The sequence below is a fragment of the Anser anser genome (genome assembly GCF_964211835.1).
Source record: "Anser anser genome assembly, chromosome: 3".
NCBI classification, from domain to species: domain Eukaryota; kingdom Metazoa; phylum Chordata; class Aves; order Anseriformes; family Anatidae; genus Anser; species Anser anser.
The window spans coordinates 23,807,432-23,824,566 of NC_139722.1; the positions used below are offsets into that span (position 1 = coordinate 23,807,432).

The 17,135-nt window shown below is 35.4% G+C and overlaps 1 protein-coding gene across 14 annotated transcripts in view; it reads right to left on the bottom strand.

The window, feature by feature from the left end:
* CSMD1 (CUB and Sushi multiple domains 1) overlaps positions 1 to 17,135 on the bottom strand; it is a 1,157,973-nt gene that overhangs the window by 564,305 nt on the left and 576,533 nt on the right. For all 14 annotated transcript variants that reach the window (XM_083828025.1, XM_083828026.1, XM_083828024.1 and 11 more), the window contains one exon: positions 8,113 to 8,320. In XM_083828025.1, the coding sequence (XP_083684151.1) occupies positions 8,113 to 8,320 (208 nt within the window). The remainder of the gene's footprint in view (positions 1 to 8,112; positions 8,321 to 17,135) is intronic.

Consider the following 17,135-nt stretch of genomic DNA (forward strand, 5'->3'; position numbering starts at 1 on the left):
AACCTTGTTCACATACTTAATTTTAAAAATCTAGTGCTTTTTATGTTATCTTAAATGTGGTGGAAAATTATACTGTAGGTCATAGTGTTTCCTTAAGTGAGTTCTCTCACTCGTATTCCTGTCAGTCTGTGATGTGCTATGAATTAAGCCTTTATACCTCTTCAGCACAGTAGGCTGTAAATTAATAGGTGCAAAGAAAGCAATAGTGTTGTGAATTAAGCATCAATTTATTGCTTCTGTACTTCCCACTTCATACACCGTTTACATGCTGGTGTTAACAGCTAAGCAGTCTCTGTGTCTGTACAGATAACACAGGCAAGAGATAGTTTACAGTCACTAATGCTAACATCAAGTTAATTCACCACCCTCTGTTTTAGGCTAAGAATCTCTACAAAAGCTGCTGATACTTTTATCTACACAGTTATTAATATACATATGTATAATATTTAGGATGAAGATATTATAAAAGATAAAGCAATGCATTTCAGATATTCTTTATTTAAACACAAAGGTAATAACTTTTTCAAGATTTCTATATGATACATTACCATAATCTAAGCAGCTTTATTAACAGGGCCTTAAAAAATTGCCTTTGCATCAGAACTCTACCTTTTTTTAAATCAGATTATTTCCGTCACATCTATCTCTGAACACAAGATCAAAACACAATGCAAAGTAAAGCTGCTGTCCAAAATGAATGTTATATAGTGTTTTGTTACATTTCTACCTAAAGCTCAAAAGAACTACATACATATTTCATCACTTGCCATCATTACATGGACAAGTATCTGGTGAAAAAATCACAGGATGCTGATAAGGCTACCAAATATTTAACAGGAAAGAAGAGGGCAAGCCGGGCTTCACTGCTGTCCTGCACAGCAGAGGAAAATGTACCAAGAAATTCCTGTTTTGGGGGAAGAGGAAAGGAGAGAGGATATGCCTGCTGTATCAATGTGGTGATTAGTGATGGTGGTTTTCCTGTGTGCTTAGGAAGTTTTTGCTCACTCTGTGCAGGTGGTAGCGCTGACCTGAGTGCACCTCCCAGGCACATTTGGGATGGCACCCTGCAAAGGCTCATCTGACCTACTGCCCCAAATTCTCATCACTGCTACTCTGAAGTTCAGATTTCCCAGACGCCCCTCACCCCATCCTGAAGCTGTTTCCAAAACTTTACCAGCTCTTTAAAATCCGTCAAGCTATCCCCCAATCTACCCAAACAAAACTCTTCTCATGTTAGATTCACTTTTGTCTCCCAGCTTCCCCACTCAAAGCCCTGACTACTTCCACCTTTTCCAGTGCAGTGCCAGGAATTCAGAGATCACGTACAAATTCAGATCTTATATTTCAGCTTATTTTTGAGTGGTTACTCTTAATACTCTTTGGCTTTGTCTTCATTATTCAATTAGAATCTGAATCTGCCTCACTGTGACCAGCAAAGCTCATGTCCTCATATAAATTACCCTATAGTATTTAATACACACTATAATAATCACAATAAAACAAACAAACAACAAAAAAAAATCCACACACTTTTTATTGTATCTGAAACAATTTAGAGTCAGTAAATAAATAAAAATACCTTCAGGATGCTGAAAGGGAAAGGAAGACAACATCTAGAATGGGGAAAAGTAAATAAAAAACAGTTTGTCTTAAAATAAGAATTTCTTTGCAGCTTTGCTTTATTTTCCATAGTATTTTTTATATTCCATTTTTCATCTTTCCTCCTATGGAAATGCTAAAGGGAGACACAGTTCACTACCTCTCATCTACATTGTGTTTTGGTTTCATATAATCATAGAATAGTGGAAGGGACCCACAAGAATCATCGAGTCCAACTCCTGGCTCCACACAAGACCACCCGAAAATCAGACCATATGTCTGAGAGTGTTGTCCAAACACTTCTTGAACTCTGGCAGGCTCAGACTCCAAAGACAGACTCCAAAGACAAAGAGCAGTGTTCACTATATTTTCTCAAGTCTGCTAGCAATATACTTAGAACTGTGGATAATTCATTCTTTCAAGCAAGCATTTGAATGCCTGTAGAAAATCCATTTTGGAACATGATGATTTTGATAAATATAGCAAAGTACAAGATACATCACTGATGAGATGAGCTTATTAATAATTATTATGGGAAAATTGTAGGAGTGAAAAAACTGTTTATCTGGATATATTTGGATATAGCAACTGGTATGCCAAAGAATTGGATATAGATACTGAGTTAAAACATGTTATTTCCCCCTCAGAGAATCTTAAAAGATTCTGGAAAGCAATATTTTAAGAACTAGAGGATATCAGTTGTCTGGTTTCCCAGTTTAGTGGCAAAGGTGCCATAAATGCCTTCTATGCAAAACGCTGTAGTTACTTTCCTTCCAAATCCCCTAATCTGTTAGTGGGATAATCCTTTCAAAGACTGTTTAGCAATTCTGAGACCAATGAGACATTCACTCCAAGACTACAGATCTGCAGAGGCAGTAAAGTTCAGCACAATATTTGCAAACTGCTTATACATCATTTTGACTATGACAATATCACATGGCTGAGTTTCTTCTTTTCTTTTTTTTTTCTTTTTGTCTTTATTCTCCTTTCTTCCTTTTTTTTCTTTTTCCCCCCCTGTTTTTGTTTTGTTTTGTTTTTAAGGGGGCAGAGTATGATTTTAAAACCTTAATCTACTAAAAAACAACAGGAATAGGAGATTGACTAGAATGTGTCAGTGCTTATTTGGGATAAATTTTACCAGATTTTAAGCTTAGAAGTTTGATTACGGCAGCAAATGCTGAAGGAGGGTGTAGAATCAGAAAATTCTGGAAGGAGGGAAAGGGAAGGGAGTCTTTAAAAGAGACATGGAACTTGCCCTATTACTTTGGGGATTCTGTCATTTAATGTCAGTAATACGTGCAATATGCCTAATGAATATATGTGCTGGTACAGGATTCTGAACAAATGATGTATGGAAGAAATCAGTTAGTATAAATATACTGTCATGTTTCATGAACATAACTTTAATTCAAATCGGGGAAGGAAACATTATTAATTGCAAATGTTTCATATTCCATCATGCTCACTGCATTTTTTAGTCTCATAAGGTTCTTCATACAAATACATATACTACCTTTCTTGCTCATCTTAAAAGTGTCTTTGTCCTTCCAATGTATCTTGGCTTTTTGGAACAGTATTATCTTCTATGTCAAGACAGTTAAAAAAGTATTTAGCATTCCTATATACTTTTGAAACAGAGATTTCAAGTACTAAACAGCATTACTGCTGATTTTCAAATGTGGTAGACTAAAAGTGTATATGTAGAGAGAGAGAGAGAGAAAGAACAACTGGGAACTTTGCAATGTGGAAGTTAATAGAATTATAGAATTCAAGGGTAAGTATGCAACTTCTTTTTCTTTTATATGAGAATGAAACGTTCATTGCAGATCAGATGGACAGGTTATCAAGTACAGAAGACTATATTTACAGGACCAATTTTCCTGACCAAAACAGGTAAAAGAAAATTGAGTTAAAACCTAGAGAAAGGTAAGAGCTTCCTAAAACTAGCAGGTAACAAGATAACTGTTTACTAGCATCTCCAATATAAACAAATGGCTTTGCAGTTTCAGTAGAGTTTCATTGGTGACAAACAGGGATGTCTGGCAGCAGCTCTTCAAAGAGGCTAAAATAAATAAATTGATTCAAATAAAGTAATCTAACAGTATTCTAAAGCAAAAAAGTTGGAATCTGATTGCCTTCCTCTTGTTCCATGGTCATGGAACATCCTTTCTTGTTTGTTGGAAAAGGAAAAGAAAATAAATAGAGACCTATATTCTCAAGGGTGCATCCAGAACCATTGTCTGGTGTGTAACAACAACTTTAATGGAAGTGCATCCACAAGCAACTTTTTCACAGTAAGCCAATAGATGGTGCTCTTCAGCTGTATAATCATATAATTCTGAGATAACTATTCAGTTCATACGTATGGATCTGCTTCCATGGGTATCTATTAAAAAGGTGATTTACTCCACTCGATATTTTCATGCATTACTTTGTTATAGACTTCTCACAATACAGATGGAAAGATTAAGACAGATCTCTATAAACAAGACTGGAAATACATAGATTGGAATGCTACTGATTTGAACTGTATCTAAGAGCTTGTACTGGTGTATGTATTTAAGAAACACAAATTACTATTATGACCCAGTAGTTACAAGAGTTAATTCGTTACACAGAAACAAGAAGAGGGTTTCAGATGACTCCAGCTACTTATGTCAAACCATATGCCAAGTATATAGCAATTCATTACTGTTGCTTCCAAATCGCTCTCACATTCACATTCATTTTTATGGCCTTTCACTAAGATTTGAAGTGATTTATAAGGAAGTCAGAATAATCCTAAAGGTATTTTTAAATAGTATTAGAAAATTAATTTGGACTAACATAATGTATGAAGTGTAATTCATTCTCTTCTATTAGCAAAAATTGGGGGGGGAAAAAAAGCATAGTAATTTTTTGGGTCTAAGTGGAAGCAGTCAGATAATATTAGTAAGGTAAATGAGAAAGAATTAGAACAAAATAGTTTCAATATTAAGATTTCAAGTTCAAAAGTAGTAATTGCAGAATGTTTCTTATCATCATAATCACCTTTCATGCAAATTGCAATATCAGAGATATTTTTTTTGTGAAATACGTTTCTAATTTTGCAAAAATTATGGCAAAGACATACTTGCTTGGAAAAGCCTGTGTCTGACTTATCTATGGCCATGTGAATTCCTTTACCTCACCTGAAAATACTCAGTCCAAATTAAATATATATGTACATACGTATATCAGTCTTGAGGGGCAGTCTTTGGGAAGAGTCATTGAGAGGTTTTCCCCGAGTGATATATTTCTGATCTTACATCATTTTAGGCACTTCTTAATGTTATCTCTAGATCTAACCTTGATTTAATTTTAAATAGCATATAACTTTAGCTGGAATCTAAAGAGACATGTTTGAAACTATTTAAAAGAGAGATTTAATTTACAAAAATCATGTAAATAAGAATTTTATTTTAGTTCTAATAATAAACCACAGAGGAGCCCTTCAGATTTTTCAAAAATTCAGACAATTGATGGACTTTGAGATGTACTCCAGACATACCAATAAACAGTTTTTCTGATATGCTCCCAGAAGTACTCTTCTTGGCATTGCAAACGAGAGCTTACCAACTCAAGATAAACATGTTTTACATCTCAAGCTCCTTTATATAATAGCAAATTAAGCAAGTGATTCAAATTCAAAAAGGTTTCTTTCATCTACATTCTAATAATACTTTTACTTCCTCCACAGATTAAAAAATCTGTTCTACCTGCTTCACATTCATTTTGCAAACACTAATGTTCATCTTTTTAAGCCTGTTGACAGTCATATTGATTCAAAGCAGGAAGAAAAATGTGTTCATCTATATGTGAACATCCATTCAAGACCCAGACCTACATAACTGCACTTTACTTAGACAAAAAACTTTAATAACTTTGGACACTCTAATTGTATCATGGACATAAAATTAATAGTGAGGTAATGTCACTTGAATCTTTTATAAACTAATACCATCAGGATGGATTGCATGCATGATTTTCAAATAATCTTTCATGAGTAAAAAAAGATTAAAAAAACAAAAAAACAAAAAACAAAACTCACTGTTCTTTTTCAGTGCTTTGGAATACAAACCAACAATCAGCTGTATAACATGGAAACTGACTGAACATCTTCAAGGTTTAGAAATATGTGAGGCATATAATATAATAAATATAATATTTTATAGATACATCAAATTATTTTTCCTCAGCATGCAGATTCTACTTGTTCTAGCATTTCCACCACTTCACTTAATTGTTTATTAGAAGTCCATCCATTTTTTACTGTAATCCTACTAGAACTGCTTATAACCTTGCCTATAACCTATCTGCAAAGGGTAATTGTACTACATACTAAGATCACTAAAGAATCACTAATTTGATCTTTTTTTCTTTATTTTCTTACTCTTTCTAACTTTTGCAATGCCATGTTTCTATGCTTTTCAAAAGGAAAATACTTGGCCTATTCTCCAGCAAATAGAACAATCATAATTACCAATTCATGCTAACAGAATATGTGCCTTCTAACACAGAATTACTGCAGAAATTTGTTGACATGATGCCAGATACAATAAAAGGAAGCAGTGAAAAAAAAAAAGTCATATTTTAAGATGAAACACCTCTAGACCATTAGTTTTAAGTATGGAACAATTTCACATTAAAGCACAGAGCACAGCTGATTTTAATAGATTACAACATGCACTACATTTAGCATGTCTCTAATGTCGCTATGGTAACCATTCTGATTTAAATATAGCTGAATGTGTAGCTTCGTTCCAAATTATCCAATAACCCTTTAAACATTTCTTAAAAAACTTCTCATAGCTTCTTCAAACTTTTAGTAATGATCCTAGGAACATATAATAAATCCTTAATTTTTCGTAATAATGTTTAGCTTCTAAAAAATGTTTCCAATCAAAAAGCTAGTATCAGGGAACAAGACAAAAATGTTCAGACTGAATTCTAGAAGAAAGAAGATTCTTATTATAGTTCTGATTTCCAACAGTAGCACTGATCAATATCATATGAGATCAATGCAGAATATGCATCCTTTGCTTTCTAATTATTCTTCTACATCATCCATTATGAAAAATCTTCTGGATAATGGATATGTATATGTGATTGTCTATAAATCATAGGGATCATAGAATCATAGAATGTAAAATTATTCATTCATTTATATTATCAAGTTCAGTAACAGTTGATTTCTTGCAATGAAGTTACAATTGCGTTGTTAGGTATCTATTAGAGCCTGTCACACAAAACTGAACGGACAGCTCTTTCCTTTACGCATTTCAATTTCTGCTCCTCAGAACAGACAATAACAACAAAAAAAATGCAATTGATGAATAAGGTGCGTGTTTGTGCATGAGAGAAAAACAAGTAGGTTGCCACACATTGAATTTCAGACAGTCAGATATGAGCACCTAATCTGATACAAAACTACTTCAGTGACTGCTGTTATACAACTCTTGGTTGTGTGGAAATGTGGGAGAGCAATCTTGTGACAGAGATCCAGGAGCATCCCCAAAACAAAGTTTTTATATATTTGACAGGAATGATTTCTGCACTTTTTTATTTGATAGAGTTTTTTAACAGATCAGATGCTGTGTAGAACTTCACAAAATATATTGCATTGCTTAGTGAGTCATGACGTTAAAATAAGAGTGAGATTGCATCAGATCTCCAGAAAGGGCATTCTGAAGATAATATCCATCAGCCATCTGTGAGTAGCAGGTCTGTGTGTGTGTGTGGTTTGTTTTTTTTGTTTGTTTGTTTGTTTTTTTCAAGGCTACATTTTATAGCAATGGCACATATGTCAAACACAAGACATTCTTCTCAGAGATGAAAAAAATACAAAGCCTGTATATGTAGCTTGAAGATAAATCCCAATACAAACTGTTCTGCAATTTAATCCATTCCGATAAAAAGAACTATCAGCTTAGTACAGAGAAAGCAGTTTCAGTATTATAATTACTAAACCCTAATATTGCTAAGCTCTAATATTGCTAAGCCAACATTTTTAACGTGAGTCTACATAAGATAAAAAAACACGCATACATGAGTACTGAATGAGGACTGAATTAACGCCTGTTTAGAAAAATAAGATGACATCCATTTGCTCTCCCTGTATTCCTGTTTTTCTGTGAGGCTGAATTTTGCTCACTAAGAACCATATCATGGTAAATTAGTGTTCAACATACAACATCTGTTAACATTCTCATACCAAGTTCAAATGTATAACATCAGTAAAAGCTCACTAAGATACCTTACCAATATAATTCTTAAAGCTGGAGAAAAGGAAGAGGAAGAATGAAGATTTGGAAAGAAGCAGAAGCAGATGATTAAACTGTTTTCAGCTCTGGTGGATGAAAGGAACCAAAGGAAAATTCATAACAAAATGGTCATTATTCACAAATAAAAAGCTCCCCTTAAATATCTTTTCAAAATACTCACCAACAAAGGAAAACAAAAGAAACTGGGATCATTACAAGATCCTTGACTTACCATATAGATGGTGCTTCTGTTCCACTGATCTCTAAGAAGTCATATCCTTCCTCTAACTGGAAGTCAGTAAAGACCAAAGCAATGGTATCTCCTGGTTCAGCCAATATGGTCCAGGTACAATCAGCATTATTTTCATACTCTGAAGGAAAGTGAGGACTTGAAATAGTTCCGCTTGTCCCGCGTAGTGTCCCTCCACAAGCTCCTTCAGCTGATGAACAGAATAGTGATTAGTAGTGAAGTTTTATTTTAAATACATGAAACATCATCCTGTTTCTGCCATACTGAATCAAGCTTTTCTCTGCTGTGCATAGAGTACCCACAAATAGATGCATACAATAATATGGATAAACATAAAATTATATCCAGGTGAATATAACAGAACATTCTCTGGCATTTAAGCTGCAGAGATTTTTGGTTTGTGTTTTGACTTTTTTTTTTCCCCTTGCTGGTGAGTCTTTACAGGCAATCAAGTTGCAAACAAGCATAAATTCAGCATAGACACCAAGTACGAGACTATTTGAAGAAAATGTACTTTGGTTGTGTGAAAGTATCCACAGAAGAAGCCTAAGAACTGGGCACAGAAATACAGTTAGTCTCTCTGTGATATGATTTTTTTAAAAAATATTGTACTTTTGTTTTCTAACATTTTATTTTTTTTTAGTAACTATTAAAAAAAAAAACTGCAGAAAAAAAACCCACTATTCTTATAGATTAAACTCTTGTCTTAAACTAGAAGGCATTAATAAAATCACATAAGCCATTCTATAGCTATTTGTTCTGAAACAGGATGTTTATACATGGTGAATAAATTCAGAACATTTTGTTCCCAGATGGACTTTCCAAGGGTCACCTATCATCACCTAGTAATGTTTTTACTTTTTTAAAGTTATTAATAAAATTTCATAATTTAAAGAGCAAAATAATTTCCTGTTCAGTCTGGAATGTCAATATGTTACCAAAGATTGAGCAGACTTTTTGTATCTTTCCTGTTCCCCTAAGATTTCATTGAAAGCTTTAGACTTATTTTCTTATTAAAACACATTTTAACAAAAATAAATACATAAATAAAATTAATGAACATGTCATCTGTGCAATTCATTGGCATAAAAAATTAAAAACTCATCAAGTAGCTTTCAGTGTGTTATAATGTGGCTATGAAAGCTACAACAATGCTAATTAAAATATTTCTGCATAGGTGAACGATCAGACGAGAAGCATTCCATTTTTTTACCCATTTTGTCATGTCTACTTACTGCTATTATCACTAGACAGTATTTACGTACTAGTAAGTGCATGTGATTTAAAAACAAATAGCTTGACAAGGTGCATGGCACAAGGAACTTACAGTCTTTTTAGGATAATGAGTGAAAAGACAATTAAGGCAACATAGAGGTAAGAGTAGAGCTGCTCCTCTCAATCACAGTTGAAAGTCTGTCAGTGAAAGTGAGTTTTAAAGAAAGATTTGAAGGAAAAAGGATTCGTTTAAATCAAAGGAAGATGAATATTGTGGTTGGGCATTTTAAAAAGGAGACTATTAAAAGAGGATAAATAGCTAATTTTAGGAGACTAAAATTAAAGGGAGAATTGGGAGAAAGGCAGAAGCAGAATAATTTCTTAACATTTAAGCATTGTACAGAGCATTACTTTGATTATAAAGATGAGAAAAAACTGCTGAAGTGATTCAATTAGTCATCTTCACTTTTTCTATATGCTAAGTAAACTTTGGCATGAATAAATGTATATATCCTTGGCCACCTCAAGCTTTTTAAGTGTCATGATTTGTTGGCACACAAATGTCTCAGAGCTGCGTTTCTCTCTTTTCAATAAATTTCATGTCTTACTTTCTGGGCCCTGATATTTTTTTTGTTCCTCCCTCAGTTCCTGGCCTTTAGTATAGTGTATATTGAAAGAGCCATTGAGCATCTGCCGGACAAAAGGTGAAAGGAAGTGAAGTTTAAAGAACTCATGGATAGTCAGGGATCAGAGTCAAAATTTCTGAAGCATAATACATGCAAAGACTAGAAGAATTTAAAAATCATATAATAAGAAATTAGAAAGGAGAATCAAGTTTTATTATCCAATAATATCTAAAATTACACTTTCTTCCATTTTATTTTAAACTGCACAGTTTTCAAGTACTTAATTTCAGATCATCATCTAACCCAGCAAACAAAAACAAATTAACTTGATGCATAATATGCCAATACTTCAGTACAGAAACTAACAGCACGTTATCGATTTCCAGTGTGGTCATCATCAGTATCTGAGTTTGAGTGAACCAATAAAATAAAAAAAAAAAAGAAAACCTGATGATTTCCACACTTTTTTTTTTTCAGGCTTCCTGCTTTTTCATATTTTGCCATAACTTTGTGGGACTTGTTTATTGATTTATTTATTTTAAGAACCATAAACTTATACGAATAAGTGCTCCAGTTAATAAAAGTGTACAGGTTCTACCTGTACTCTTCAAAGACAACAAACAGGCTTTTCCCATCCACGGTAGACAGCAAGATGTGTAATATACTTACTAGGTCAGCCATAACTCTGGTACTGGCTGCTTGCTGTTAAATTTTGTTATGACAACATCCTCAATGACACGATCTCCCACTGTGTTTATACTGATATTAAGTAACATGCTAGTGGTAATTTCAATGCTACTCAGTGTTTATGCTGCAGAGCCCTGGAATAAGCTTTGAGCTGTAAAGCTTTGATTTTTACTGCTGACAAGGAAGGCTATGTAGTTGATTATTTCTGGCAATCACATATCGAAGTCTAAATTTATACACTGTGCATTACCAATGAAAACCAGAGGAACTCAGGCTACTCCAGATACCTGCCCAGAGGCATGCACAGCTTTTTAACCTATTCAGGAACAGCATTTCTAAGAGGTCTGCAACAAACCAAGTTAGCTCAGAAACAGAAAGGGAACATTAGTCAGGTTGGAACAGAGAAATCTGTCTTTCCTCTGACACAGTTTCCATGTTCCAGAAGTCTGTACTCTGGAGGCTTCCTCACCCAGAGATGGCATCCAGACTAAGGCAACCAGACTGTTGAATGTTGAAACTAAGGCAGGCAGGATGTGGCCACACTACTTAGACAGTTTGGCTATACGGACATGAGCTGTGTTTCACGAGCTGGCATGAGAGCTAGCTGGCTTCCTTGCATTGATCACCTCTTGGCCATGGGCTTCTCTATTTGATAATTCTGAGAGAGTGGCCTAGTTTCAGTTAGGACAGAGTTAATTTTCCTCCTAGTAGCTGGTAGGGTGCTATGTTTTGGATGAGGATGAGAAGAGCGCTGATAACATGCTGATGTTTTAATTGTTGCAGAGCAGTGTTTACACCAGGCCAAGGACTTTTCAGCTTCTCGCTCTGTCCTGCCAGCGAGCAGGCTGGGGGTGCAGCAGGAGCTGGGAGGGGACAGACCCAGGACAGCTGACCCAAACTGGCCAAAGGGGTATTCCATACCATCTGACGTCATGCTAAACAATATATAGGGGTGGCTGGCCGGGGTGGGGGGCCGGCTGCTCGGGGATAGGCTGGGCATCGGTCAGCGGGTGGTGAGCAATTGCATTGTGCATCACTTGTTTTGCACACATTATTAGTAGTAGTACTATTATCATTATTATTATTATTACTATTGTTATTATTATTTTCCTGTCTTAATAAACTGTCTTTATCTCAACTCACAGGCTTCATTTTCGTGTTTCTCTCCCCCATCCCAGTGAGGGACGGGGGAGGGTGAGCGAACGGCTGTGTGGTGTTTAGCTGCCGGTCGGGTTAAACCACAACAGAGAGCTAGGACATTGCATGAGAATCTTAATGCATCACCGTGCTTGGAGTAATTTTATAGTAGCTAATGCCTGAGGCTTCAACAATACAAACTCTTAAGTGATTAACAAATTGCTTTTTAAAATGTGCAAGTAATTAATTCCAAGCACTCATGGTTATTTTGAAGTTGTGAGCAACTTCACAAAGTGCTGTTTGTATCAGCATAAATGACTACTTGAAGTGTAAAGCTACAAACATTTGGATCTCTCAGTAGTCAGGAATTAAGTGCTCTGAATTTAGCCAACATGCATCATATAAAGTAAGCATACAAATACATGTGGCTTGCACCACTTGACAGAAAAAATATATATTGCAATTATGTGTAGATTAGATAAAACAGGTAACAAACATGCCATCAAGTTCATGTATACAGAAATCAAAAGAATCACTATGGAATCATTGCACATAATGAAAAATCTTCCCTTTTCTTGAAATTAGAGCCATTTCACCAAAAATAACAATCTGGTAATTTTGGTAAGCTGTGTTTTAAATAAATTAGATCTTATTACAAGCAAGCCCTGCTAAACAGATATCCAAGGATGCGGGTAAGAACAGAAACAGTATCTTAGAAAAGAGCCTTATTTTAATTGGTTTAGATATCTTTTGAACATTCAATCATTTTTATTGGACTTTCCTCTCCTTTCCATACAAATGACTTCAAGAGTACAATGTTCTGTATCCTATATGCCTTTTTTAATCAAAAGCTAATAAAATGTTTATTCAAAAGAAAAATGCTTGCTTGTTGCATGACAAGCAAAAAAAAAAAAAAAGCAGAACTCAGTTTTTTAAAAGGAATTTGTAATCTGAAGTTAAATGATCAAAATTGGCTATTCGAGTTTAGTTTATACCAAGAGGTCTTCATGTGAAAGATCATTTTACTACATTACTGTTAAAACAGTACTGATAAAAACAGGTGTAAATTAAAACAAAATTCGTAGTAATACACAAAAGTTTTTTTCTTGTTATGTGACTTGTAGTCATATCCCTACCCTTTATCACTAGCAACAGAATAGATGCAATTAAAAACTAAGTGACATTTTATAAATTCTCAACAAATGACATATTGTCATTTCAAGTCACATTTCATAAGGCTTATCAATTAAAGAAAATTGCGGCTTTAGACAGTTCTAAATGAACCATGGGCATAAATTATTTAGCATGGCTTATTAAAAATATCACTGAAGCAGTTCTTTATACAATTCTTTATTAAATGGCATTTTTCTGTAGCTCATTTGTGAAAAAGTACATAATTGTACCTCATTTAATAAAATTCTTCAGTACAGAAAACACATCCATGAAATAATCATAATTGATTACTTCCACAGATATATGCTTGGATATTTATATATGGTTAATATGAGAAGTTAGTTAAATGTCTTTTTGGAATAAGACTTTTAAATTACCGTTTTAAAATGTCTTAATGATAAAAATATAAAAATAAGCCATAGTATTCCAATGCCAAGTTTGAAAATAAATTATCTCAATGCCAACTGTCAAGCTGCTAAGATGCCAGATTCATAAATAACAAAACCATAACTAAGTATTACAAAGGTAATACACATTCATCAGACAACTCATTGATTTTATCTAATTCTAATCTAGAGAAGCCAGCTCTTTAACTATGAAAATACTCAGCTTACTTTCTATCAAACTTTGTTTAGTATAAACTTCATTTTGGATAGGCAAAAACAAATAATGTGCTTCTTTTCTGTGTTTTAAAAACTAGAAACATGTCAAAAGGTAGTTTTGTAGATTTTTTTTCCCCTATGATCACTTGAATCCAGGTGTACCATACCATAGATGAGTGCTCTAATCAGTCTGTCTGCTTTTCTCAACTTCTTTTGCTGTTGATCGTCTTCAAATTAATTAAATACTTATTAGTCCATGCATTTAAGATGAATTTTCTTTCTCTCTCTGGGGTTTTCAAAGGGCACTTCAAAATAATTTGGATTGCTCTCCATGCAGAATTGGATTTTGCTAGGATTGCAGAGAACTGTGGTTTGGGAAAACAGTTTCCATTTTAAAGAATCATAGAATAATTAAGGTTGGAAAAGACCTCCAAGATCATCTAGTCCAACCGTCCCCCTACTACCAATGTCACCCACTAAACCATGTCCCTAAGCACCAGGTCCAACCTCCTCTTGAACACCCCTAGGGACAGTGACTCCACCACCTCCCTGGTGAATCAACCCGTTCCAATTCCTAACCACTCATTCTGAGAAGAAATTTCTCTTAATTTCCAACCTGAACCTCCTCTGGCACAGCTTGAGGCCATTCCCTCTAGTTTTATCACTAGTTATCTGTGAGAAGAGGCCGACCACCAGCTCCCCACACCTTCTTTCAGGTAGTTGTAGAGAGCAACAAGGCCTCCCCTGAGCCTCCTCTTCTCCAGACTAAACAACCCCAGTTCCCTCAGCCACTCCTCATACAACTTGTGTTCCAGGCCCTTCACCAGCTTCATAGCCGTGCTCTGGACATGGTCCAGGACCTTGACGTCTTTCTTGTACTGAGGGGCCCAAAACTAAACACAATACTTGAGGTGAGGCCTCACCAGAGCAGAGTACAGGGGGACAGTCACCTCCCTGGTCCTGCTGGTACACTATTCCTGATACAAGCCAGGATGCTGTTGGCCTTCTTGGCCACCTGGGCACACTGCTGGCTCATGTTCAGGTGAGCACTGACCAACACCCCCAGATCCTTTTCCTCTGCACAGCTTTCCAGCCACCCTGCCCCAATCCTGTGGTGTTGCATGGGGTTGTTGTGATCAAAAGTGCAGGACCTGGCACTTAGCCATGTTGAACCTCATTCCATTGGACTCTGCCCATTGATCCAACCTGTCCAGGTCCATCTGCAGGGCCTTCCTACCCTCTGGCAGATTGGTACTTTCGCCAACTTGGTGTCACCTGCAAACATGCTGAGGGTGCACTCAATTCCCCCACCCAAATCATCAATAAAGACATTAAAGAGGATGGGCCCCAACACTGACCCCTGGGGAACACCACTCATGACTGGTTGCCAGCTGGATTTAACTCCATTCACGTCATAATATTAACTGATACATGTTAGCACAAATAATATAAACATATCTATGCATATATACACACTTTTCCGCACACATAAATATTAGAGTGCTTGTTGCTGTGTCCATAACTCTGTTGGGTGTGCATTATTCTGTAAGAAATTACACAATATTACCCTATCTGCATTCCATGACACACTTCCCTGACTTCTTGTTTGACCAGTCCCAACTGCTTTCATTCAACTTTGTTCTCATCTTAAGCATGCACTGTTTCAGATTATTTTTGAAGAAGTACAAAATTGCTCAGGCAGGAATCTGGCATTGTAGTCTAAAAATAAGATCCACTTTATCATTGTAACGCAAAATCAATAAGCAGAATTGTTAGATAATTTTCTTTTTCTTTACTGTTTATTTTTCCCCAAGCTTTTCTATGAAAACAAACAAACGAACAAACAAACAAACAGTTGGGGAGGGGGAAGAAAACCTTCTTGGGAAAGATGCTAGCTTTTGTTGAGTTTGTCATTGGACATTGCTTCTTGATTCAGTGATAATTTTTTGGGGGGGAAAAAGTGGAGACAAAAAACTATCAAATAGCCTTACTGGACACGGTGGTGTATTTCTGATCGTGTTGGTGCAGGTTAAACTGGATCTTCAGCTCAAATTAGACCTGAAATAAACATTTTCTTACTTTTATAACAGGACAGGACAAGGGGCAATGGCCACAAAATGGAGCACAGGAAGCTCTACACCAGTATGAGAAAGACCTTCTTCACAGTGAGGGTGACGGAGCACTGGAACAGGCTGCCCAGGGAGGCTGTGGAGTCTCCTTCTCTGGAGATATTCAAGACCCGCCTGGACGCCTACCTGTGCAACCTGCTCTGGGGAGCCTGCTTTGAGAGGGGGGTTGGACCTGGTGATCTCTCGAGGTCCCTTCCAACCCCTACAGTTCTGTGATTCTGTGATTTATTCTGTTCTAAGAGTGGTGTACTTTTTTCTAAGAGTGGTGGGTTTTTTTGTTTTGTTTTGTTTTGTTTTTATAGCAAGCTTCCAAATAGAGTCAAATTTTATCTAAAGAAGAAGATGGAAGAAGAAAGTTGAAGAGGTAGGATACTAGAATCAGAAGTAACAGTCTGTATAACCTGACCTACAGAGCCATTCTTAGAGCGGTAACCATACCATAAATGTGATTTATAAATGTTTATAAATATAGATAATTGATTGGATTAAGATATTTTTTTCTCCTCCTTAAACTTATGAGATCATATTTGTTTGAACTTCAGGATCTGAGTAGAAATGACGTAAAAGAATTACTTGCTACCTTAGAAAGCATGAATAGCACCAGAAACTTCAATTTCTCTTTGGTAAGCGTTTTAAAAATCTAAGTTCTGAATCTCTGTATTCAGTTTACCTAATTGTATAGTGAATTACAAACTCATTCTCTTTTCTCGCTTTATCTATTCCAAGAACACCTCATTCATTATATATTCTCCACAAAAGCTTTTCTCCAATAACTGCTTGGGTTTTGGTTGGCTGGTTGGTTTGGGTTAGTTTTTTGTTTGTTTGTTTGTTTGTTTTTAATCTGGAACTTGATTAACTATTACTTGATCCTTACGGACCTTTCTGACATATGATTTCCTTAACTGGTTTGTTTATTTTCCCACCAATATTATGGTGTCTTCATATTCTTATGAACATTTAGTGTAACTATTACATGCTCTTCTCACATTTATTTTCATTGCATGAAAAAGGTTATAATTGTAATATTACTAATCCAATTTGTATTCCTAATGTTGGCTTCATAAAAATCTAGGCTCATGCAACTATAATCAACTAGGAATTCTCAGAATTACCGAGAATTGAGAGCCTAATTATACAAAGTTCCTTTTACAAGTAGTCACATGTCATAAATCAGCTACTAGTGGAGTTACTGCAGAGGATGAAACTAATTTTTGAAAACATTTCAGAATTTACTGCACAGTATTTCAGTCCCAGCATGAAAGAAGACATTTTGGGTGACACTGTTACAGTAGCCAAGATAGAGACAACAAAGACCTTTTTTTTCTTCTCAGGACAAAAAAAAAAAAAAAAAAAAAAAGAGGAACAGAATTTAGGTGGAGCATTGAATGATTCCTCCTGTCAATTTCTAAGCCAAAAAATTTGTAGGCCAACAATTT